Here is a 27,585-nt window from a genome sequence, read left to right as displayed (position 1 = left end):
AGCTTCAATTCAATTACAACTGAAATGCTAGAAATTGATCTTACAGAAGAATCTTATTATCCAATATCCAACATTACAATCCAAATTAGCAATTTATATACACTCAAAGGCTTTGCACTTACAGCGTTTCTAACATTTGGTAATCAAAGGGACACATTAACATTTTCAAATAATTCAAATATTGTAAATATCCAAAAAGATTTTTATTCACAAAACAACATAACAGTTGAACTTACCAATCCCAAGGACACAATTTATGTTTCATGTAAAACGCCAAAAGTTCCATTTTTATTAGTAAATATGTATTTAGGAAGTGAGTTTACTATTCCGACTTACTTACAATCATTATCAGACACAGACTTTAAGATCCAAATATATGACAATTGTACCCTTAACATCAATAAATTTGGCAAAAACGGCGAAATCGAAATCTTCAACGCGACCGTTAAGATGAATTTAATTTCGAACGATCCGAAAATTTCAATGCTCACAATCAAAGGAAAAAGTTCTTTGGTAATTGATACGACATTAGAAACTCCTGAAGATATCATCTTTGATATTATTTTAGCAACGTTTACAATTTATGGTCCAAATTTTGAAATGCGAAATCTCAAAGAAATAATCAAAGTACAATTTGAATATTTATCTATTGATTCCCTACTAAAAGATCCCAAAATCAACTTTTTAAGTCAATCTCCATATTATATTGAACAATCGCTTGAATTTTATTCAGGAGATACATTCATTGAAAGTTTAAATGTTGGCGAATCATTTCAAATGGCGTATATGTTTACAATGGAAAAGTTCGGGCGTATACATTTTGGTTCATTCCAAAAGACGTCAAGTTCATTAATTAATATTTATTTATCATATAATAATAGTATTGGAATTCCAACTGATGATTTAGTTGAACCATTTATCAATAATCCATATAAAATCATTGATTTTGGTGGAAGTATTAATAATGAAATCAAAATCCAATTTTCGGATAATTGTAATGTCCCAGGATTTTGTGATGAGTATCCATTCATGGAAACTATTTATCAAAAAGAAAATGGAACAATTTCATTTTATATGAAATATTATCCGACAATTGTTGACTCTCATATATGGTTTGGTGACAATTGTAATGATGAATATTATTATGTAATTAATGAAAACAATTTTTCTTTGTGGAGAAATCGATTTATAAATTATACACATTCATTTACTATTTATTTAACAAAAACAATGCCAAACGATTTATGTTTTAATTTTTCGGGCATTGAACAACAATTTATTTTAATAATTAAAAGTAATAATAATTATCAAGTGAATGTTATCACTGATGATAATGAACATGGATCTGAAATATATCAAATATATTATTTAATAATATCGAATGCTGTTTTAAACATTATTCCTTATGATTATAATAACAATAATAAATTGTTTGGACCTGATATAGGTTGGATTTATATGTATAATTATTCAACATTTACTAAAGAAACATTCGAAAAATGTGATTTTACTCAAATTTCAATTCAATCAGATATATATTCATTATCGAACTTACAAAAAAATGATATTTCACAAATGAAAATTTGGTTATATTTAAACGAAGAATTTATTAAAATCGATTTCTTAGCTAATGAATGGTTATTAAGTTTAAATGGGTTTCAAGTATATACAAATGTTACACGTTATTCATTAGTTTCAAATTCATTTGAAATAAGTTGTAATGGAAATGATTATAAACAAATCGAAATATATCCAAATCATATAGATTATGAAGAACCGGAAGAAATAACAATAAAAGTTTCCGGTGATTGGAGTAAAGGTAAAAAATTCGCAATGGAATTCGTACCGAATGCAAAAAACAGATTTATCATTGAAACTTCATCGAATATTATTCCGATTAATCTTGCATTTAATTGTCCGAAAGAAATATCAATAATTTCTACAAGAAATGATTTAAATGAAATTAATTTCCCATATTCAGTTAATATATCGAAAGAAGTATCTTTTGCTACAAGAGAAAGTACATATAAAATCGAAAATATTCATTTTAATAACTTTTTAATTTCTTCTTTTTTAGTATATAATATTCGATTTTATCAAACATCGAAATTTAATACGGATGAAATAGAGTTAAAAGTCGGATCAGAAATTAATATCGAAAACATAAATGTAAATGATAAAATCATTTTCGAATACGCTTCATATTCACTATTTTCGAAGTCGAATTTAGATAATACAACTGTTATATTTAATGCTGGCGTTAAAGGTATGGGAAGAATTGACTTTTCCAATTCAACTTTACCAAAAGCATTTAATATATACTTCGATTATTATAAAGATATGAACCAATTAATTATTAAAGGTTTTCACGAGAATTGTGATGAAGTATTAAATCGAATTTATTTGTTTAATAATACAATAATTAATGAAACAAAAGATATAAAATTAAGTTGCGCAAATGAAGAAGTTTATTTAAAAGTGTCGCCAAAAGATAAACCTAAAAATAATGACAATAAAACAATAATCATCGTAGTGGTGGTGGTGTCGCTCGTGGTAATCATGATCGCCGCTGTGATATTCGTCTCGTGTTATATATATAAGAAAAAAGAGCAAGAAAAAAGAGACTCTGAATTAATAACTGAACAATTAAATGCAACACTGTTAAATATCTAAGCTTAGTTTACTCTATAATGTATTTAATATATCTAAAAATTAGTTAATTTCGATTTTTTTCCCCCCTCGAATTCTGAAGTTTATTACGACTTTTTGAAAACTTTATACAAATCATGATGAAAAAAAAGTTAAGATCACTTTAGTTGGTGATTATGGAATTAAAGATATTCTATCGACAATTGAAGAAGTAGTCATTTCCAAAAAAGAAAGAAATATTCGGTGCGTCATTATGTAATTTCTTTTAACAGACCTCTCTCCCTTGGATGTATATGTGGAGTAGTCTTTTGAAGATATTTTCTTTTGAAGTATGCATATTGCATTAATAAAATATCTTAAATTTTAAGCTTAAAAAAATGAAATTTTCATTGAATGCTTTTTTCTCACTAATATGAAGTTTTTGTTCTAAACTATTTTGAAAATAGATGCAATTAATTTCGAAATTTATTGTGAATATTTTTTAACAAAACCCAAATTTTTCTAACAGTTTAGTAATTTTATTAGTTCTAAATTTATTTAATACACTTTAAAGTCAAATTGCCAAAATGTATTTATCATCGCTTGATAACAATTTGAATGATAGAACGATAACGCATTTGGCCAATTCAAAATTGACAGGGTCACTTTTCGATGCTGACTTCTCTTGGATCTTCATCATTCCTAAGGAAAGCTGCCAAAATCACAGTCATTGTTAATGGCCGTGCGCTAGAAGCCAAGAAGGGCGAGACCATCCTTCAACTTTGTGATCGTAACAATCTAAAGATTCCACGTTTATGTTATCATCCTTGCCTCCCACCTCAAGGTTCATGTGGCCTTTGTGCTGTTCAAATCACTGATGCTAAAGGCGAACGCTTAGGAAATGCTTGTGTTACCAAGTGTTCAAATGGCATGCGAATTGAAACTCATTCTCAAAGAGCTATACATAATGTTAAAGACAAACTTCAGAAGCTTCTTGATGTTCACGATCAACAATGTACATCTTGTATAGCATATGAAAGATGTGAATTTCGTGATCTTGTCTTTGGAAATGGAGTTTCAAATATTGACAGAGCTTATCCAATACCAAATTCCATCGATATCTCATCCAATAGCATCCGTATTGACCCATCCAAGTGTGTTGCATGTGGTCGTTGCGTACGTGCTTGCAAGAACATTTCGGGTCAAAAAGTCCTCAAAGTAGCCAAGAAGAACGGCCGCGAATATGTACAAACCACAAATGGCCAATTACTTAATGATACAAATTGTATCTCATGTGGTCAATGTGCCTTATATTGCCCTGTTGGTGCCATTACTGAGAAATCCCAAGTCCAAGAAATCCTCACACGTATTCGTAATAGGACCAAGAAATTATCAGTTATTCATTTTTCACCAGCAGTTAAAATAGGCCTTGCAGATGCCTTTGGCGTACCCATTTCAAGTCTTCCCACCGGTAAAATCATCAATGCCCTTCGTTTATACGGATTCCAACAAGTTTATGATTCATCATTTGGTGGCGACATTGCAATTCTTGAAGAAGCCGCACGCCTTGCAGCCAAGATCCAAGATTCCAATGACAAGGAGCCATTATTCTCATCCTCATGTTCTGCATGGGTCAAATATGTTGAACAAAGTCGCTCCGATTTAATCCCCAAGCTCAGCACAGTTCGCTCTCCGACGGCGATAATGTCATCTCTTGTCAAGAACGTCATTTCGAAAGCTAATAAGTTAAGTGAAGATGAAGTCTGCTGTGTTTCATTAACGCCATGCATTGGTAAGAAGAACGAAGCTCTCCGGTCCCAACTGTCCACACCTAAAGGCTTTTCAGAGACTGATTTCTCATTGACAATTCGTGAATTAGTACATATGTTACAAATCTCCGGAATTCATATCTTAGACTTACCATCCGAAGGTAAGTTCGACACATTATATGGCGCAAGCTCAGGTTCAGGTAAATTAGCCGAAATAAGTGGCGGCCAGCTTAACGGTCTCCTCAGGACCACATATGAAATAATCAACGGCAAAGAGATGCCTAAGTTAGAGATACCGAAATTGACTTCATTTAAGGATGGAATTAAAGTCGTCGAGGTCGATATGGGTGTTAAGAAGATTAAAGTCGCATCAGTACAAGGAATGGCGAACATTATGAAGTTCTTAGAGAAGTATAAGAAGAAGGACAAATCATTGGATGGAATTAAATACGTCGAAATGATGTCTTGTCCAGGAGGATGTGTATGCGGTGGTGGTTCTATCAAACCAACATCGAAAGCAAACTTGGAACAAAGATATAACGAAATTCTGAAAATGGATAAAAGTGATAAAGTTAAAAGTCCATTGAAGAATGAGCTGGTGTCAAAGCTTTACAGCGAAGTTTTGGGTAAACCTGAATCAGAATTGGCGAAACAATTATTGCATACACATTTCACTCATAGGGCTGGATTCTAATCGCAATAAAAATGGAAAAAAGAAATTTTATTTATTAATGAATGCGAATAATAATGTGAAAAATAAAATGTAAAATTTTTTGGCATTTTGTGGATGGAATAAAATGTTTAATGAATTGTATGATACAGAAGTTTATCTTATCTGGACAAAACATTGAAATAAGTCCTCTGTATATGATGTTTTGTGTGGTTAATTGATGTATATGAAATTTTTTGTTGTTTTTGTTAAAATACAATCTTCTCAATTGCAATTGTTACATTTGTTAGATATATAAAGTGTTCTTATTTCTTTTTGATATTAAAAAACTAAATAAAAATATTGGTGAACTTTAATATTTTTGTATCATTAATTTAGTAAATAAAAATTAGATTTTTATTAAAGCAGGCCAAATTCAGGCTGTTTCCCTGCACCGCGTTTTGGTAATAAAGATGAATATTGTGAATAAATATTTGACAAAAAAAATTCAATGTAACTTTACACTGACATACCAATTTAGACAAACCGTTTATTAAACGGTCGATAAATCAAACAGCTTTCTATGTCTCATCTATTACAAACACCTTGGACATTTTATTTTTACCAGAAACCACAACGTAGAAAAGGTAGTAATGCCGATTATGAAAGTTGTATCCACAAAATCGCAAAAGTTTCAACTGTTGAAGAATTTTGGGGTGTTTATTCTCGTATGATCCCAATCAACAGAAATGGCCAGAATGCGTTTCACTTCTTCCGTGGAGACGCAAGAGCTATGTGGGAAGACGCCGATAATATCAATGGAGGAGCATTTAATATTTTAATTCCAACAGGACATGGTCCTACAATGTGGGAAAAACTTCTACTTGATCTGATTGGCGAAAACCTTGATTATGATATCATTGGTGCGACCATATCAGCCAAACCAAATTGTTTTTCTCTATTTATTTGGAACAGAACAGCAGATCTTGAAACAGCAAGAAAACTCAGTGACGAAATATTCAAGACTCTTGAATTACCTTTCCAAAGCACTCTTCGCTATTCACCACATTCTCGATTTTTATCTTCTCCTGGTCAAGAAATCAATACAACAACATTCAAGAATGGCCCTGATGGATCGGTGATGATTCTTGAGAAAAAAGATCCAAAGTAAACTTAGATATTTACACTGTTATTTTTTTTTAAAGTACTTTGATTATTCAAACTGATTTTACCAGTTCCCTTTGATGATGAATTTTCGTTGCTTCGTAATCATTTCCAATTTATAAATATTAAATTAAACAAATAATTATTATCAAAAAATATTACATTGAAGAAACAGTTTATTGTCATATAATTAATGAACTTCAATATATAAAACTTGCCCTTTTGATGATTTTTTTTTTTTTTTGCAAAATATTATAACGTATTTCACCGGAAGGAACAAAAAAAGCTTTTCGCAAAATGTCAACAGATATTCTTTTCCAAGAAACAAGAATCCGCAGTAGCTTAACACCACCAACTTCGCTTTTTGGTGTAAACGAAAAAAAATTAAGGAGTTCTTCCCAAGATTTACTTATTATCAATCAAAAACCAGAAACCACTGAAATAAAAAACAAAAAGAGTAACTCTTTTGAATTTTCGGATGACGTTCAATTTTTTATAAGAAAGCATCCTCAAATTCATCCTTACATCACTATTTATTCAAGTAAAAAAACAGCCAAACAAATACACGAAATAGACATGTCATATGCAAGCTCGCTTAGTATTTTTCCAAAAAAAGTTTGCACGTTGTTAGAACATGTTAAATCTTCAAGAGATCAAATAATTCAAAAAATAGGAAAAATCAAAATTTCACCATATTCACCAATACAACTTCGTCACCAGATTTTTCTCAATTTCAAAATATCTCTAAAATTAAACAAGTTAATACAAAAAAATATTTTAAGGATTAAATCTATTGCTTCCCAGTTATTAGACCTCATTTCTTTTCATATTTCATCAAACCCAACTTTTGAACTCTCTATTAATCTAGAACTTCTTGAAATTCAATTGAATGAACAATATTTTACATCAACAGATCCATCCTATCTAAGACTGAAGAAGTGCTTAGATCAAGTCCAAAACAATTTTTACATTCCTTATTCCAAAGCTACTATCTCTGAAATCACAAAAATATGCTCATCATTATTTGATTCAAATAACACTTTTCTTGTAGAAAAAGGCGAAGCCGAATCATTGTTTTCCTCTCTACCATCAAGCACGGGCAAAAAAGAACTTCGATCACTCCATTCAATGATATCAGCATGTACTCAAATGCCGAATACTATTGGTTCATCCATTTTAAAGTCAACAAAATCATTTGTTTCACAGAATCATATTCCTAATAATGCATTTCAATATTATTTTTTTCTTTTTGCAAGATATTATTTTAAGATTATGTTTGAGGATCAACTCTGTGATGAAATGTTTCACCTTAGAGTTGGTACATTCTCAAAAAAGGTTTCAGATTTGAGGAAAATGTCCGCCGCAAATTTTGGAATGGCAATTAAATTTTTACCACCAATTCTGCAGTGGACTGTTTTGGACTCGTTTCCACAAGACAACCCCTATAAAGAGGCTGTGGAAATGTTTTCTATGCTTTCGTTTTGTTATTGTCCATTGGAATTCTGTCAAATTTCAAGTAAAGCATTCAAAATGATACAAAACATTGCTTCAAACCTGTTATTCGAGAAGGAATCAAAAGAGACAGGAAAAGTTTTGGCAAAAAGCGATTATTTATTGTGCGTTGACGATTTGTGTGATATCTCTTCTGTTTTGTTCTTGGTTTCAGATCCTGTTGCAATTTATCAAGTATGGAGAGTGATACATCCTTATGTTTATGGCTTAGAATTGATACCTGAGTTTGAGTTTGCATTTACTAACTTAAGCGTGGTTATTAATTTCATTAGTTCAGATAAATGTTTTGTAAATAAATGTTAAATATTTTACGAATTCAATCACTTAAATTTTATATATTTATCATTTGTCTTATTTAGCCAAAATTAATATAATGAAGCGATTATTGATTTTTAAGATTCACATTTATTTCTTTTTGCTTTCATATTTTTTCCACTTAATCCTTTTACAAATTTATCATTTATTTCTTGTTGTTTTGGCTTTTTTCCATGTTCCCATGAATTTCTTGTTATTTTATGATTTTTTCTCATATTTCTCATATCTTTCTAATCTTTCACATATCTCATTAGTTTTTAATATTTAATTTATTCTCATTTTAAAACATAATTTTCAAAAGGAACGATTTACCCTTATTATGGCAACATGATTACTCTTGGCCTCTCCACTAGCACGATTTGCTGCTCTATGGACTGTTCGGTTGAGCTTTGGATGTACGGCGGGAGAATCTGTCTGAGCTTTGGCTGCCTCACGTCTTTGGTCAGCTCGAGGTAGTCCACGAACTCCCATGCTGAGCAGAAATCGACTTCATTTCCAAGTTTGTGAATACATCCAATCATCAGATAATTACCATCAACATTTTCGGGTACACTTGGCGAGCATAAGAGCTCGCGGCGATGTCCCGATGCATCTTTATCGCCCTTAATTTTAGCATAAATAAGCTCTCGGGGCTCCATTTTGTCAATTGACAAAAACGCACAGAAGTACTGGAAATGGCTAAAAACACGCCGCGGCTGAATTGTTATTTTTTGCCTTATTATTGAATAAATAATTTCAAGACCAAGAATCGGATTGTTGGTGTATAAAGATTTGCTTGTAGAAATGAAGAGTTGAGGCTTTCCATTACTGACAAAGTACAGATGGATGGGCCCTAGATAGTTTGTGACGATGGATATTTTCTCCGGATAACCAATATGATATATCGAATGTGGCATAAAGTATTGGCGAATGTGGTATAAAGGGTTTTGAACAACATTGCCGATGAAGGAATTAACGTTCATTTGTGGATCTTGGTTAAGTTGTGTTTCAGTTTGAATACTAAATTTTAGTGAATCAAAAGAATAAGAAAGGCCAAGTGAAATTAGGCCCCCGGATATTTGCTGGAGTTGGATTTGACGCTGATCAATGATAAATGGTGGGTTCTTGGGATCAAGAACGAATTTTTCATCCTTAAAAGATAAGGGTGCCCCAATGAGAGAAAGATTTATTTGGTTATCCGAAATCGGTGATTCGGATGTGGGAGGTATAAGGGGATGGTATGTGACCTTGTGGATGTATCTGTAATTTAGACGATATACATTTTGATATATTTGTTTCCAATCGTCAAATGTAGTAAGGCCACTTGCTTGGTGATTGCCACAAAAAATAATAGGCATTGTGGAAATTGCATAGAGAGCGCAGTTTATGTTTGGTGTTTCACTCGTTTGGATTGGTTCGGCATTAAGATCAACACGAACTCGGAGAGAACCTGGATTTAGATCTAGGTCAATATCGATGTTTTGTGGTGTTTCACCTACTTTAAATATGCATGTTGAAATTTTTTCATCTTTCATGATGAGGTTGTGCTTCATCACATCAAATATTATTTCTTGAGACATAAAAAAAGGAACCAAAAATGGGCGTTCCATTTTTTCATCCCAAACTGGGTTTGCACTTTTGATGTATTTTGTTTTCCCAATGAAATAACAGAGATTAGAAGTTCTTGACAAGACATTCACGTATACGCGAGAGTTCATAGCTGGATTATCAATGATACTGTGAACATAAACATGATGAAACATTATAATGGTGAAAGAGCTTTCACAATTTCTGATGTTTATTTTTGAATGAAGCAAATGTATACATTTTTGAATAGTTTATTTGATTTTGAAACTGAAATCTAATTGTACCGATCATTTTCAATACAAAAAAATGAAAATATAAATATAAATATCTCTATTTAGAATTGGTTATGGAATAAAAAAAGAAATATATAATGAAATACATCATATGTTATTTAATTATGAATAAAATATATAAAATCCATAAGAAAATCAGAATAGGACCCGTTCTGTTTTTAGTGCTTTTAACCTGTTTTTCCTTATGCTACTGAATCCAAAAGATAAAATTTAAATTCCAGAAATCCACTAAAATTCCTCTAGTTGATAGGATGTGTTAATTTGAGAGTTATATATGACAGAGAAGAGCTCCATCATTTGTTTTGGAATTGAATATAAACGATCTCAGTGACACTTTTTCTGGCCAAATGGAGATACCAAGAATTACTGCACCATCATTCGATGAACTTTCATCAGCATGCAGTGATATATTTGGAGTTTTGCCTCAACCAGGAATTTCTTTCACATATATAAAACAAATTGTACCTAGCATTTCAACAAATGCTTCATTAACTCTTATTCCAAGAAAATTACCTATTGAAAATCAACCAGGAAATCCAGCAACAACAAGGTTAGGTGCAACTTACAACAACTATGGAGTTACCATATCAAGCAACTTGCTGACAAAAAATGGACTTAATTTTGATTCATTTTTGCTTAACAATAATGTTCACCTAACAGAAAGCACTGACGTCATGTTGAATTTTTCGAAATCTGAAAACACAAACCTCACAATTTCTACGGAAACCCGCACACATTATATTAGTACGAAAAATTCGCTTAATTTGACGAACTTCAATCATTTTAGTTATATCTCCTCTTTATGTAGTTCTTATAATAATCTTGTTCTTGGCGGTATATCTTTATCTTTTAATCATATTAACCCATTAGAATCTCTTTTCTTCACACTAATAGGAATGGGGAACATAGGCTTTATTCAAGGAAAGGTTGAATTTGGTAAATCTATTAAGCAACCTGATAAATCTTTATCTGCCCAACTTCAAATTTTGGTTTCGCAAAAACTTCGTTTTCAACTTCAACATGAAAGAATAAATGAAACAGCAAATACTGGTCTTGGATTCCAGTATAGTAATGGCTTCAACACAGCTAGCGCTGTGGTACAGAGCAATGGAATTTTGTGTGCTTCATTTATGAAGAACGTTAAGCCAAACATAACGGTCAACGCATCACTTTCACTCACTATTAGTCCATTAACATGCTCACCTGGATTGTCCATTTTGTTGAATCAATAAACATTTTATTTGTTTTTGACAAGAAAATTTTTAGGTTCAATCGCAAATGCAAATTTGATTCAAATTTTGAGAAACATCTTTTTCATATAAAAAAAAAAAAACAATTAACCTTGTTCAAAGTACCATCATTCCTAAACTATTTGCATTATATATGGTTAATACCCCTTTTTAAACAAATTCTTATCATTCTTATTGACGGTTTGCAGGGCACCCTAAATGCGATAACATTCTATCGGCCTGATAAATTAATTCAAAGGATAAAAAGTGACAAAACATGATTCGCTTTTTCATTGTCTTCAATCGCCAGGGTTCTGTTCGTTTGGTCAAATGGTACACTCCATACTCTGAAGCTGAAAAGGAGAAGTTAAAGACAGATCTCCATCGTTTAATTTGCAGAAGAACAGCAAATCTTACTAATGTTCTTGAATATAAGAATTACAAAATCATTTACCGTCCATACGCTGCCTTGTTCATGTGCATGTGCGTTGATGCTACCGATAATGAATTCGCTATTCTCGAAACAATCCATCTTTTTGTCGAAATCATGGATACATACTTCGGAAAAGTACGTGAAATAGATTTACTAATTGGCTTCCACAAAGTGTATGCAATGCTTGATGAATTCATTGTTGCTGGCGAAGTTGGTGAATGCAATAGACTAATAATCGTAAACAGAATGAAACAACTAGATGCCCTTGACTAAACCAAAAACAATTAATTTTTCTTTGTTGTCATTCTAATTTAAATTTTATGTGAAATTTAGGCGAACTTGTGAAAGTCATCAAAATGAATTTATAATTTTTGAATCATTAAATCAAGATAAAATAAAAAAACATAAAATAAAACAATTGAGTATTTTTGTTATTAATATAAATTCCTTCTTGTTCAAGAAGTAATTTAACTATTTCTGTATAACCTTTTTCAGATGCTAATACAAGTGCTGTTTGAAATAATTTAAATAATTTCCAAATATTATTTTGAAATATAAAATTATTAAAATAAAATATCAAATAAAACAAATAAATATCTTTAGCATTAATATCAATTTCTTCTTGCTCAAGAAGTAATTTAACTATTTCTGTATGACCATTTTCAGATGCCCACATAAGTGCTGTCCAAAATAATTTAAATAATTTCCAAATATTATTTTGAAATATAATTTTCAAATAAAACAAATAAATATCTTTAGCATTAATATCAATTACTTTTTGCTCAAGAAGCATTTTAACGATTTCTATAGACCTTTAGCAGATGTCATAATAAGTTCTGTATTAAATAATTTCCAAATTTTATTTTTAAAATTGAAATTATAAAAATGTATCCAAAATAATCCAAATAAATATCTTTAACATATATATCTACGATTCCATATTCAAAAAGTAATTTAACAATATCTATATAACCATTTAGAGATGTATAAATAAGTTCTGTTTCAAATAATTTAAATAAATTCCAAATATTATTTTGAGTTTCTTAGTTATCAAAATAATTTTCAAATAAAACAAATAAATACTTTTAGCATTAATATCAGTTCCTTTTTGTTTAAAAAGTAATTTAGCGATTTCTATAAAACCAAAATTAGATGCCCAAATAAGTGCTTTATCAAATAATTTAAATAATTTCCAAATATTATTTTGAAATATCAAAATATTAAAATAAATTTCAAATAAAACAAATTAATACCTTTTGCATTAATATCAATTCCTTCTTGTTCAAGAAGTAATTGAACTATTTTTGATTTAGATGCGCACACGAGTGCTGTTTCAAATAAATTAAATAATTTCCAAATTTTGTTTCGAAATATCAAAATATCAAAAAAAATCTTATATAAAATAATTAAATATCTTTAGCATTAATATCAATTCCTTCTTGTTCAAGAAGTAATTTAACTATTTCTGTATAACCTTTTTCAGATGCTAATACAAGTGCTGTTTGAAATAATTTAAATAATTTCCAAATATTATTTTGAAATCCAAAATTATTAAAATAAATATTAAATAAAACAAATAGGTATCTTTAGCATTAATATCAATTCCTTCTTGTTCAAGAAGGAGTTTAATCATATCTACATTATTGTCTTCAGATGCTGCCATAAGTGCTGTATTAATCAATTTGAATAAATTTCAAATATTATTTTGAAATATCATAAAAAATCTATCTTAATATTAAGATATCTTAATATTTTTTAAACTTACGCAAACGCACAATCATACAGAAACCAATTTGAACTTTATTTTGTTAATCATTATCAACAACTCCATATGTAAATTTGACAATATACAATACAACTCAAACATTTTCCATTGTATGTAGTTACAAATTTGAAATGCAAATACATACATTTGAACACGCAACAAATCATTTCAAAAATTTATTTATTTAACCAGTTTTTCTTACTTTCGCGAACGCTGCCATTAAGTCGTTATTAGCTGGTTTTGGTGGGCCTGGTGGGGGGCCCCTTTGCTGGGGTGGTCCGCCTCCCACTTTTTTGAGTTGGGGTGGGCCAGTCTGCAACTTCTTCATTAACTCATCCAAAACACCTCTTTGTGCGTCACCAGCGTTAATTACTCCTCTTCTCAATGGGTTCTGCATCTTATTCTTAGCCTTTTCTTCGTCTGCCTTCTTCTTTTCATTAACTTCTTTGGCCTTTCTTAATTCTTCTGCCAATTTAATAAATACATTAAAGAAGTCGGCCATTTGCATTGCGTCAGGATCTTCTCCATATTCCTTAACTAATTTTGCATATAATTCATCGATTTTGTCAAATGTTTCTGGTTGCTTCTTAACGGTCGCCGACTTATCTTTAATGAATTTATTAATTTCTTTACCAAGTACATAACTATCATCAAGTTTCTCTGCTTGAGCTAAAGATCTTTCTAATGAGTTCATCATTCCATCAATAGCTTTATAAGACTTACGGATCGTATCCATATCTACTGTCAAAGCTTTTTTGATTGGTTCCAATTCATTATATAATTCGTCGACAGGGAATTGTTCAGCGATAAAGTTCACTAGTAAATAACCAGGAACTTGTGTACGGATTTCTCTAATTTTATCAATGAAATCGAACTTAAATCCGTAAGCGCCTCCACGCATAGTACCTCCGTTACATATATTACCTATACGTAATATTAATGCTAAGAGGTCCTTTAACTTCTCTGATGTGTTAATGCTATTTAATCCATTATATATAAACGATAATGGCTTCTCGACATCTTCGATCTGTGAATCAAATGTCTTACGAATGTATAAGAAGTCAATGTGCGTGTCCAACATTTGGATTCCGCTGATTGCATTCACAAATTGTTCAGCTTTACCTAACAATGCTTTATCGCCATCGTATGAAACAACTGCTTGAACTTCTTCTGCATTTGGCTTGTTGCTACGGAGCGCTTGGATTTCATCTTCAGTCAGCTTGTCGCTAAGTGTCTTAATTTCGGTCGCAACTTGTTCATTCGGCCTTCTGAAGCGTGTCACCATAATAGTGATCGCTTTGGATCGATTCTGGTCAAACAATTCGACAATCTTCGGCTTAGGCGGTGCCGCTTCTGCTGCTGCTCCTCCCGATGGTGTTGGCGCTGGCTTAGGTGCTGCTGTAGCAAATAATTCCAATAATTTGTCTTCATCGAATTTAGCCTTTGTGTCATCGATCTTCTCCCATAATGTTCCTTTGACTGTCGAGTCGGGTATCTTAGTCCAATATAAGTTACGCAATGGCTTCGGCGGCTTGGGATTGGGCTTGGATGGCATTCCGGAGCCGGGTGGAGGAGGAGCGCCTGGTGGTGGAGGCGGTGCTCCGGGAGGTGGCGGAGGAGGAGGTGGAGGAGGAGCACCGGGTGGAGGAGGCGGTGGCGGCGGAGGTGGAGGAGGAGGAGCTTCTGCTTCTGCTGCAGCTGAAGGAGCTTCTGATGTTGCTGATGCATCGGATTTACCTGATGATGATAATGTTTCTTTAAGTTTAGCGATTTCTTCTTTTTGTGCTTCGATTTGTTTTTGTAATGCTTCAATATTTGCATTGCTTTGTGACTGAGGTTGTGATTGATTTGATGATTCTTTCTTGATGGTGTTGATTTGTCCTTGTAATTTAGTGATTTCTTCTTTATGAGATTTAATGAGTTTATCTTTTTCGGATATTTCTTTTGTAAGTTTTTCGATTTGTTCTTTTTGTTCATTGTTCTTATCTTCATCTTCAGAACTTGAAGAACTTGATGAAGATGATGATGAAGATGAATGTTCTTTATTCTTTAATTCTTCGATTTCATTTTCCATTTCTTTGATTTTAGATTCAAGTTCTTTCTTATTGTTATCTAAAGATTGTTCTTTTTCTTTATATGATTTAATTTCATTTTCATATTGTTCAACTTTAGTTTCAAGAATTACTTTATTTTGTTTTGTAGTTGATAATTCTTGTTTAATTTTATCATTTTCTTCATTAATTCGTGTTTCTTTATTCTTTAATGATTCGATTTCATTATTTAAGTTTTCGATTTTAGATTCAAGTAAAGCCTTAGTTTGTTTAGCTTGAGATAATTCTTGTTTAATGTTTTCACTATCATTCTTATAATTTGATTCTTGATTAACTAAAGTATTAATTTCATTTTGAAGTTCTTCTATCTTTAAATCTGCTGTGGCTTTAGATTTCTTAACATTTAATAATTCTTGTTTAATGTTTTCATTATCTGATTTAAGTTCATTTTCTTTGTTCTTTAATGATTCGATTTCAGTATTTAATTCTTCAATCTTAGAATCAGAACTTGCTTTAGATTGTTTAACATTAGATAATTCTTGTTTAATTTTATCATTTTCTGATTTAAGTTCATTTTCATTATTCTTTAAGTTATTAATATCATTTTCTAATTCTTCTATTTTAGAATCAGAAGTAATTTTATTTTGTTTAGTTAATGATAATTCTTGTTTAATTTTATCATTTTCTGATTTAAGTTCATTTTCATTGTTCTTTAATGAATTAATTTCTGTTTCTAATTCTTCGATTTTACTTTCTGCAATAGTTTTACTTTGTTTAATTTGTGATAATTCTTGTTTAATTTTATCATTTTCTTCTTTAAATTCATTTTCATTGTTCTTCAAATTCTCTATTTCATTCTTTAATTCAACAATCTTTAAATCAGATTTAGCTTTAGCTTCTTTAATTTCATTTAATTCGATTTCTCGTGTTGCAAGAATTTCGATTTTATCATCATTATCATTATCACTTGAAGAAGATGAAGAAGATGAACCTTCATCACTACCTTTCTTAGATTTCATTGATTCAATTTGTGCCTTTAAGTGTTGAATCATAGCTTCATTTGAAGATTTAGCTTCTTTAAGTGAATTAATTTCATTACGTAATTCATCTTCATTATCACTTGAACTAGAAGATGATGAAGATGAAGAAGAATCTGATTTTTGTGTTAATGTTTCTATTTCTTCTTCAAGTTCTTTAATTTTGTTTTCATTAACTAATTTATTTTGTTTTAATAATGAATATTCTTGTTTCATTTTATCATATTCTTCTTTAATATTATTTTCTTTTGATTTTAATGTTTCGATTTCATTTTCAAGTTCTTCAATTTTGTTTTCAGCTATAGCTTTGTTTTGTTTCATATTAATTAATTCTTGTTTAACTTTATCTGATTCTTCTTTAATATTATTTTCTTTTGATTTTAATGATTCAATTTCATTTTCTAATTCAGTAACTTTTTGTTCTACACTTGCTTTACTTTGTTTAGTTAATGATAATTCTTGTTTAATTTTATCATTTTCTTCTTTAATATTTTCTTCTTTCGATTTCATTTCTTCATTTAATTTCTCTAATTCTTCAATCTTAAATTGTAAATGTACATTATTCTCTTTAATTGTTAACATTTCTTGTTTAGCACTTGTAGTATCTTCTTTATTTGCTGATTCTTTTGATTTTAATGTTTCAATTTCATTTTCTAACTCTTCGATTTTAGATTTCGATATAACATTTTCTTGTTTAACTTCTGATAATTCTTTCTTTATGTTTTCTGATTCATTTTTAATTGTAATTTCTTTGTTCTTTAATGATTCAATCTCAGAGTTTAATTCAATGATTTTTGATTCTGCAGTAGCTTTAGCTTGTTGAAGTTCATTAAGTTCTTTAGTATTATTATTTTGTTTCTTTAATGCTTCAATTTCTTCTAAAAGTTTTTCTACTTTTGTATCTGATTGGATTTTAGCTTCTCGTAATTTAATATATTCTTTATTATCAGATACTGTTAAATTTGAAATTCCACTTTCTTCTGTTGTAGATGATGAAGAAGTAGAAGTTTCATGTGATTTATATGATTCATAATCTTCTGTTTCTGATGAAGTAGAATCAGATGAAGTTGAAGAATCAGATTTAGTTTTAGATTTAGAAACTGATTTTGATTTTGTTGAATCTTCAGTTTTTTCTTCTTTAGATTTATTATTAGTTGTTGCTTGACTTAATTTATCTTTTAATTCATCAATTATTGATTTTAATTTATTGTTCTCTTTAACAATATCATCTTTTTCTTCAGTTAATGATTTACATTTCTTATTTAATTCAGTTACTTGTCCATTCATTTCTTGTAAGTTTTGTTGTAATTGACGTAATTCTGCTTCGGATATAATCGTTGGACCATCAATATCTGAAGGACGTTCTTGTTTACCAAATAATGCTTGTAAGTTATTCTCATTAACTTTTCCTGCTTTTTTAATTATCTTTTTCATTTGTTGACGTTTAAGTTCATTTTCAACAATAAACATTTCACTTCCAAGTTCATTTAATATAGTGTTATTATCATTTTGTTCAATACTAAGTTTAATTGGTGATTCTAAATCAGCTGTAACTATAAAAATGTTCTTATATTTGCGTAAGTCCTTAGCTGAAATAGCAAAGTAACGTGTGATGTTGACTGCATTAAATAAATATGTCATTATGATATTAAAAATATTGTTATGACGAATCGCTAAATCAACAAGTCCAAGTTGTACATTCCTAAACAAATATGGTGGGTTCGAATTGTTAATAATGATCTTGCATAATGATTTGTCATTGAATGGATTAATTCCCGTGTTTGGAAAGATGGACTTACATATTGAGATGTCTTCCTCTAAGACTGAGGCTAAGTTTTGCAATAATTCATTGGTACATTCTTTTAAGGCTTTGATTAAGCCGGCATTTTCAATGTCCATTAACCAATCATATCGAAATGATGGATATCCTTCTTCACCATTTTGGCCAACAAGCGTCAAGTAAAGTCCATTCAAGAAGGAATATAATGTTAAAAGATTGGCACCTTTCGATGATACAAAATATGTGATGTTCTTCCAGCCATGATGATTACGTTCAAGCTTTCGAAATGACTCTAAAATAGTACGGATTGTGATTCCATGCTTCTTGGGATCGGTTTCTCCGAAAAGATATGCTAAACAAATTCCAAATACTAAGTCAAATGTGCGTAAATGTGGTGGATAAATACAATTGATAAGAATGCTGATGTGTTTGTTATAGGCTAAAACTTTGTCTAAGCCTTGTGATGTATTACAGATTGATCGAAAACATTCTAGAAGGCCTTCAAGTAACATGGCATCGCCCTTAGAGATTTCACCAACTGAACTAAGTTTGTTGGAGATTTGTTGAATGATTTTGAAGAGAAAGATATGACCTCCTTCTTCTAAGAATTGTTTACCCCAAGATAAACGTGACTTAGCAAGGTTGTTAGCTACATTCTTAAGGTTTTCAGGAGTTAAATTGTTCTTAAGTTCTTGGAGAAGTGACTTTGGTGATGGAATTGATAAATCAAGTTGCTCTTGGAAAACCATCATTTGCCATTTCTCGTCCGTAGTTTTTTGTTCGATAAAGTTTGATCTCTTTTCTCCGTGAATATCCATATCATCAAGAAAAGCAGAAAGCATTTCATCTATTGCGCTATCTGGTGGCCTAGATGATGGAAGCTTCTTTGTCACAAAAGGCTCAAAAGTCTTCGCCTCTGGTTTCTTCTTTGAAGATGAGCTCTTTTTTTTCGGCATCCAAAAATGAATTTAAAAAGTCGATTGTAAAACAGTGAAAAACCGAAACCTTTTGACACATTTCAACTCAATTAAACAATGTGTTCGGACATCCGCTGATGATTTTACGAAACCGTTTATATCGCTTTGTGCAAAGATAACGTTACGAACGAGGCCAGATAAAAAAGTGGTTCCGTATCATCCGTTGTAAACTTTTTGAATTTATCGTATGGATTCGCTTTATAAATAAAAAAGTTTTTTATTTAAATTCGATGACATAAATAAAGATTTAGTCATTAAACCAATTTTTATATTCGAAAATACTTTCATTATATGTAACGCTAAAAAAAATCCATGTAAACTTTCAACTAATGATGTTAGTAAATTAGTAAAGATGATTTAATGGAAATTTTTCATGTTCATTTAATAATGTTATTATTAGTAATTTGATTTTCTTTATTTTATATTATTTGAAAACTTCTTTATAAAAGAAAATAATAAATGTTTTTATAATGTTTCATGTTAAAATATATTTGAACATATTGACACTTTTGATGCTGGCAGATTTTTACCTCTCGCTTTTTTGGAAAATTGAACAACTGTTTTCATCTTAAAAATTAAACCAACTTTAAAAATAAAGCATTTGAAGAAAGAGTTTATTCCAAATGCCAAAAATGATTGGAAAATAGAAAAAATTCATGAAATGTTTTTTTTACAAATTGATATAAGCCTTAATAGGTGAACATAGCTCAACCCACCCATTTTAAAATGTCGATCAAAGTTGTTGATTTCTAAATTGAAACAGAGTTTATGAATCCATAAAAAATAAGCCGTTAATTAACAATTTTTCTTTACATGAAAAGTGACGAAATTCGTTATACAAATGGATGGGGATGGAAAACAAATATCCCCCCATTCATCAACAAGTAGTGCACTTAAAAGATATCAAAATAAAATCTTAGATGAATACATGACAATTGTATCCAAATTTCAAAATTCTGTAACTGAAGTAGCTAATGAATGCAAAAATCTTCTTGAAGCACAAATTTCAACTTGCTTAGAAAATATCAAAAACGTAAAGCAAAAGCAAAGTGAAATCATTGATTCAATCGGAAATACATCATCAAGATTCGCTGATGATCATAATCAATTAATCTCATATAATAATGAAATAATATCAAATGTAACACAACTTAATGAAAATGTCATTGCAATATACACAAGTTCTTATCAGAGGCTTCAATCAATTACAAATTCATCATTTAATCAATCTCAACAATATATTTGCCAACTTCCTTCACAACAAGCAAACAAACTTAGTGACGAACTTAAAAATTTAAATAACAGCTTTTTAACGACCAAACAGAACATATTAAAATTTCTTTATAATTTAGAGATTTCCAATCGAATTTATACTGATCAAATAAATGACCAATTTTTACAAAAGGAAAGTGAATGGAAGACCTCAAAATTCAATTTTCTAATTCAAGACTTTAAACAGCAAATAAATCCCACACAAATCATTGATTATCAAACACTTTATTCTGATTTTTTTAATGACCAAAACAAATTTACGCAATGCATCAAGAAATTATTATCAATGCTTGATATGATTAATCCGCCAGAACATTTTCTTGAAGAAGATTTCCAAAAATGGTGGAAAGAAGTCGAAGAAATCATTCAATATCATAAGTCATTTCTTGAACAATTTAAAATGAAATTTCAAGCGAAATTTGATGAAAGAAATCAAATGAACCTAAACTTATTAAATGAAACGGAAAAAGAGTTAACGCAATTAAAAAATGAATCTGAAACAACAACAGCAATTAATGAAATTTCTCCATTATTAAAGCAATCACAAAAAATAAACAATTTTTTTATTGAGAAATTAAAATGTTATTGGGATAATCGAAGTCATTTTTTAATGAAATCATTTGAATCGATTCGAGATTTTTTATTACCATTAATAAAAGTATATAATGAATATAAAGAAATTGTTAATCAAAACATTACATTTGTTGTTAATGAAATAAATGAAATAAAAATTGAATCAAACAAAAAAATTAATGAATTAGAACTCGAACTCGAAAACAAAACAAATCAAATATTAACACTTGCTTCTAAAGAAGATATAAATAATTATATTGATATATGTAAACAAATCCTTAATAATATTGAAACAGAATATAAAGAAACGTATCAAAAAATTAATAATATTTATGAAACTCAACCTTCATTAGTTACAAATCAATATAATAAAACAGAAAATGAAATTATGAAAATTTTACATTTAAAATCAGGTCAAAACTTCGATGAAAATGCATCACGAATTTCAACTGAGAACTTAAGGAGATCGCGTACAAGTCAACGTAATAAAAGAATCTATTCAAGTAGTAAAATATCACAACAATCATCAAACATTATATTACCAAATGGAAATTGTTATGAAATTATAGAGAATTTTAATGTCATTCCAACATTTGATGATTTTGTTGATGATAATATAGTTCAACAAAATGTAATACCTGAAAAGAAAAGTCGACAAAAAACTTCTTCAATTAGAAATCGGAAAAAAGGAAAAAATTATCAACAAAAAGGTAAAATTACTAAAAATCCATCAGAAGATATCGATGACTTTATAATACCTGAATATAATGTAATTGATATTGTGCCTAAATTCGATGGAATAATATCAATTCAAGTTTATATTCCGACAAATGATGATATTAATGATTGGTTAAATAACTTAAAATATAATATAATATATAATTTACAAAATGAATATATAAATGATTTAAAAAATGCAAATTATGAAAATGAAAAAATTGAATTAAAAAATCATTTTCAAGAAATTATGAAAGTTCAAGCACCAAAATTAAATTATATCGAAGTAGAAATTGCTCAAAATCGAATTATCGAACTTGAAACACATAAAATTCAATTCGAAAAACATTTGAAACAAAACATCGAAATATTTAATAAAGGAATTTCAAATTTAGATGAAACCTTTAATAAAAGAAAAGATTTACTAATTCAAGAATTAGAAAAATTAAAGAAATTTATTCATGATTTAAATTTACAAAAATCTGTTTCATGTTTAATAACATTTTCACAAAGTTTTAATAGTTCAAATCAAAAATTTTTAAATAAATTTAAACAAATTTCAGAAGAAATGAAAAATGATTTAAATAAATTTGTTAATAATTTTAATATCAAAAATGAAAAATTCATTGAAATTGTATCTAAAGATATATCAAATGAAGAAAAAGAAACAACAAAAAATTTATTTGATAAAATGAGATCGCAAATTGATATACATATTAATTCATTAAAACTAAAAATCGAAAATATTAACAAAGAAATCGAAAATTTACATCAAGAAACAATTCAAGAATTCGAATTTATTTCCAATATTCATAAATCTGATTTAACATTTATTGAAACAACAAATTCCATTCAAAACGAAACAAAAGAAAAATATAATTTAATTCTCTTTAAAAGTAATCAACAAGAATTAAACATTGATAACATAATAAATAATTTAAATGTAAATGATATTAATGAAACAGAAGAAAAACAAATAAATTCGATTTTAATAAAACTTGATGAATTACGAATATCATTGATTAAAAGAGGATATTATTTAAATGTAATGAAATCGCATTTAAATTTCGATCCTTTTGTATTTAATTTTAGTTTTCAAACACAAAATATTAATACAAATGAAAAAAACCCAAAAGTTAAACAACGTAATGAACATATTCGTTCAAAACAAACAATAGAAAAAATAAAATCTAAAGCAAATCAACAAGATTTAAACAAAATTTTATCATTTGTAACATTAAAATTAGAAATCGAAAAACTTGAAAATGATTTTATTACCAAAATTACAAATGTTTCAAATGATTTTTATTTGAATTTAAAAACACGTAAATATCAAATTACTCGTGAAGCATTAATTCCACAACAACAAAATGAATTTATTGAAAATAATAAAAACATTTGGAATAATATGATTATAAATTTACCAACGGAACAAAATAATTCGATTTTACATTATAAAACACAAGTTTCGATTACAATAAATCAAATTCGAGAAATAGAAAAAGAAATTTATAAATTTTTTTCTAATTATTATATAAATTTGATACAAAATGAACGTTCAAATATACAAAATAAATTTGAAATTAATTATAATAAACTTTTAAAAGATAAACAAAATAATAAAAATATTTTAACTAAAAAAATCACAAATAATGAAAACAATGAAAAAGAAATAGATGAATTAAATAATAATGAACAAAAACTGAATGAAAATGAAATAAAAATTATAAATCAATTTAATGATCAAATTTATGAAAGTGAATATAATATCATGTTATTATTTTCTTATAATTTGCCTTTATTAACAAACTTAATTCTTAATTTCTTAGATAAATTTATTGTTTTGGATGATTTAAATGATGGAAATACTATAAACATAAAACGAAAAACTTTAAAAGAATTAAAAAAAGAGAAAGAAAGACAAAAAACTACTCTAAACGTATCAAATGGAAGGCCTTTTCATTTAAGAGATTGGGAATCATTACAAATTATAATGGAGCCATTAAAAAATTACGTAAATATTAATAAAAAACAAAGCGATGAATCGGTGCCTTCAACGCAAAGAAAAAAATATAAAAACGAAAAAGATTTAAACGGTGAAAATTTAAAATGTAAAATGATGAAATTCGTGACAAGTTTGGATACATCTGTACATAGAGGTTTGATATTAGAAAGAAATCAGTGTTATGTCAGCTACTCAAAGGAATTAGAAAAGAGATTAAAAGTTTTCGATGAATATATTCAAACATTGAAAAATGAAAATATGAACTTTGCGGAATATTGGAGAAAATGCATTGAACTAATTATATCTTTGTAAATTATTTTTTGGTTAAATTTTTTTTTATTTTAATATCATTTCCCCCACCGACTCTTCTTGTGGGTAAAAAATAATTATTCATTAATATTGTAATAAGACATTTATCAGAAGTACCACTGGCCCAATGGATAAGGCGTGTGCCTACGGAGCATGAGATTCCAGGTTCGAGTCCTGGGTGGTACATTTTTTTGATTTTTTGAATGCAAGTATTTTTAAGTCGAGAAAATGATACTACCGGAATCAGCACCCCTGATAACCTTATCAAGATTTTTTTTTGGACGGAAAAAATTTTTTCGGAGATAAATAATTTCGAGATAATTTCTTCAGAAATCATCGATACGCTATACAGAACACAACAGGAACACCTCCAGAACGACCCCAACACATCTAGAGGTATCATTAGTTCAAACGGAGAAATTTCGAAAAATGTGATAAATTCACCCATCACAGAATTACTTCAACTTAGCACCTACAACCTTATTCCACCACAAAACACATTTCCATGTTTGTTTTACCCGCTTTGTCAACGAATTTTTTATACATTTTCAGAATGCATCAAACATGCATATTTGGAAGAAGAGCATAAACCACAAGAAATCAACCAACTAAAGCGTTTCTTACCTCACGAACTTACATTATATGCTTGTTTATATAAAAGATTAAAATTCCAAGTTCCAAATATAATCAACAATTTAATACCATTCTCATTTTATACTCATAATAGAGGTTTTGTTATACGTAGATGTCCTTTACTAAGTTGTAATTATTTTATTAAAAACCCTGATGATTTTTGGCAGCATTTCGCCAATCAAATAAACCAGTTAAAAATTTTAGATCAATCATTTGCCACTAACGGTTATATTTGGTCAATAATTATCAGTCATGTTAAAATTCGTAACAAAATCTATACATTTAGAGAATTTCTAAAAATTCCAGATACAAATATTTTAATACCAAAAAACGTTATCGGTAATAACTTTAATATTACAATTTTAATTTTATTAAAAAACATTGATTTTAATTTTGATAACTACCCACCTTGGTTAGGATTAATTAATAGATACATGAGTTTAACTGTTTCAGGTATACCAATTCAATTAATAGATGGTGGTTTGATCATAGATAATATTGACCTAAACGACATAAGTAATATCCCCCAAATTCTTCTGAATAATGACCCTAGAGTCAAACAAATTACAAATTATGGGGAACTAATCAATTGTGATGTATGTGATTCGATTCCAATTATTGAAGATATAAGTGATGAGTTGATGATTAAAGATGAGAAAATAAATGAGTTAAGAAATAGATTATCATTTTTTATTTTACACATATCAGAGAATAATATTAGAAACAATTCTGGAAATTATAATCAAGTTTATACAAATGAAGATAAAGTCAAAATTAAAATACCAGAAGTTTCTATTGAACGTGAAATTCGTCCTATTAAAATCCCGAAAACTAAAATCACATTATTTAATCTAGAGATTGATATTTCTGCCTATTCTATGGCACAAGTGCCAGTCAATTATAGAAATTTCTAATTATCAATTAATTTCTACGTGACATAGGATATCCCATAGATATACCGAATTATGTTAGAAATCCAACTACATTCGAAATAGGTATTCCAGATTACCATAAATATCAAGTACCAATTGAAAAACCGAAATTTAATATAGTTAAAAATAAGATTGACGTTACAGTTGAAACACCTAATGTTATGTTTGAACAAAAAGATATATCAATATCAATTGAGAGACCGAATTATCAATTAGTATAAAGTAAAATTGATGTTCCAGTTGAAATCCCAAAAATAGATTTCTATGAAAATCGGATCAAAATTTATATAGATGTCATGAAATATGATTTTAGATATATTTCAGTTTCCATAGATATACCAAGACCTAATTTCAATATTATACCATAACAAATCGACATTGGGATACCAGTACCAAACTTCAAATCTAATAATAATGTAAACTTACAGCAACAACAACAAAATGATCAATTAACATATGAAGGGATTAATCAAGATATTCAAAATAATACTCAAAATTCAAATCATGATGATGAAAATAATGTAAATGTTACACAGAATACGAATAATAATAACGATAATGATAGAAATAATCATGATAATGAAGATAACAATAGAGAATTATCACACAAACCAAAGAATTTAATTGAGAAGTTAAGGAACGTTAACTCTGAAAAAGATTTAGAAGAAATAATCGATAAATGGACTTCTTATAATATTAATAATATTTCAGATTGGATAGATGATAATTAACTCTTGGAATAACATTACGTTACAAATTCAATAGTTATTATATAGATATGGCCAGGTGTTAATACATTTGTCTGTCCACATGCATGTGGTTTCGCAACACATTTCAATACATTATTGAACATACATCGAAGAGAAGTTCATAATGAAATATTAAAAGGTAATCAAATATTGAAAACAATTGGATCAATTATTGATAAAAAAACATTTTGGAAAATTATCACATTTGAGAGTAATGGAAAGTAAAAAGAAAACAAATCGGAAAACATTATGGAATCGTCTATGTCCAAATTTTAAATATGTAGGTGATATAAAAACAGGATTGGCTAATCACATTCGAAAAGTTTATTCACAATACAACAAAGATGATAACATTAATGGTTGGTTTTGGGCAATGATTTTACAATGGGTGAAGCATAGGTAAACCTATCAACATACAACAACCAGTACAACAAAATCAAACAAACAACAATAACGATGATAATAACAATGAAGAAATAATTAATGGAAAAAGAAAAAATGAAGAAAGACAAAGAATAAGAGATAGAAGAAGAATGATTCAAAGAATTGAGAACAATGTTGTAATTAATCAACAAATAGATAAAGTTGATAATAATAATGAAGAAGAACAACAATTACAAAATTAAAATGAAAAAAAATTATTTTGAATATTACTATCATTCAATAATAATCAACTTAATAATTTAGGACAAGAAAATTTAGATAATTTATAAAATAAAGCGAAGAAATGGATCAAGAAATGTAAACGAGCAGAATGATATGGAATCGGTTTACCTAAATATACAGAGAAGATTAGAAGATCTTTTAGAAAATCTATATGTAAATTATTCAAGATTAAATTGTTCCATCAATGAAGAAGATCAAAATTAAAAACAACATCAAATTAATGATCAGAAATGTATTGTAATGAAAGAAGTTATAGCAAAAATGATTCTTTCCGTCAGGAATACTATACGAACAGTTTTAAAGATCCCAATTAACAAAATGTTAAGAAGACGACCAATTCTAAACAAAAACAATAATAACAAAGAAGAACTAAGAAGAGAAAGAATTAGATATGAACAAGAAAGAAATATTACGAATCTTATATCAAATATTGAGAAATATTTAGAATTAAATAATCGAGAACAAAATCAAATACAATCAATCATTGAAGATATATTAGTAGATATTTTACATAAATTAGATGATGATTTTATTAACAGAACATTCGAAGGAAGATAAATC

The 27,585-nt window shown here is 28.7% G+C and overlaps 6 protein-coding genes across 6 annotated transcripts; 4 read left to right on the top strand and 2 right to left on the bottom strand.

Annotated features, from left to right (window-relative positions):
- Positions 1 to 3,300: 3,300 nt before the first annotated feature.
- GO595_004154 (2Fe-2S iron-sulfur cluster binding domain-containing protein) lies at positions 3,301 to 5,091 on the top strand (the record flags this gene model as incomplete). The annotated part of the gene is made up of 1 exon (XM_067917254.1): positions 3,301 to 5,091. The coding sequence occupies one exon, from the start codon at positions 3,301 to 3,303 to the stop codon at positions 5,089 to 5,091; it is 1,791 nt and encodes a 596-aa protein (XP_067775692.1).
- A 685-nt stretch (positions 5,092 to 5,776) lies between these two features.
- On the top strand, positions 5,777 to 6,217 carry GO595_004153 (Eukaryotic initiation factor 4E family protein; the record flags this gene model as incomplete). Its single annotated transcript, XM_067917253.1, has 1 exon — positions 5,777 to 6,217. One exon carries the CDS (start codon positions 5,777 to 5,779, stop codon positions 6,215 to 6,217), a length of 441 nt encoding a protein of 146 aa, XP_067775691.1.
- Positions 6,218 to 8,354: 2,137 nt separating this feature from the next.
- GO595_004152 (uncharacterized protein) lies at positions 8,355 to 9,596 on the bottom strand (the record flags this gene model as incomplete). The annotated part of the gene is made up of 1 exon (XM_067917252.1): positions 8,355 to 9,596. The coding sequence occupies one exon, from the start codon at positions 9,594 to 9,596 to the stop codon at positions 8,355 to 8,357; it is 1,242 nt and encodes a 413-aa protein (XP_067775690.1).
- A 1,196-nt stretch (positions 9,597 to 10,792) lies between these two features.
- Positions 10,793 to 11,128, top strand: GO595_004151 (uncharacterized protein; the record flags this gene model as incomplete). The annotated part of the gene is made up of 1 exon (XM_067917251.1): positions 10,793 to 11,128. One exon carries the CDS (start codon positions 10,793 to 10,795, stop codon positions 11,126 to 11,128), a length of 336 nt encoding a protein of 111 aa, XP_067775689.1.
- Positions 11,129 to 11,402: 274 nt separating this feature from the next.
- Positions 11,403 to 11,831, top strand: GO595_004150 (Adaptor protein complex sigma subunit; the record flags this gene model as incomplete). Its single annotated transcript, XM_067917250.1, has 1 exon — positions 11,403 to 11,831. The coding sequence occupies one exon, from the start codon at positions 11,403 to 11,405 to the stop codon at positions 11,829 to 11,831; it is 429 nt and encodes a 142-aa protein (XP_067775688.1).
- A 1,676-nt stretch (positions 11,832 to 13,507) lies between these two features.
- GO595_004149 (Formin-like 2 Domain containing protein) lies at positions 13,508 to 19,147 on the bottom strand (the record flags this gene model as incomplete). The annotated part of the gene is made up of 1 exon (XM_067917249.1): positions 13,508 to 19,147. One exon carries the CDS (start codon positions 19,145 to 19,147, stop codon positions 13,508 to 13,510), a length of 5,640 nt encoding a protein of 1,879 aa, XP_067775687.1.
- Between the last annotated feature and the right edge of the window lie 8,438 nt (positions 19,148 to 27,585).

This window comes from Histomonas meleagridis, assembly GCF_020186115.1.
Source record: "Histomonas meleagridis strain 2922-C6/04-10x chromosome Unknown contig_25, whole genome shotgun sequence".
Classification (NCBI taxonomy): domain Eukaryota; phylum Parabasalia; order Tritrichomonadida; family Dientamoebidae; genus Histomonas; species Histomonas meleagridis.
This window is presented reverse-complemented; position numbering and strand designations above follow the sequence as displayed.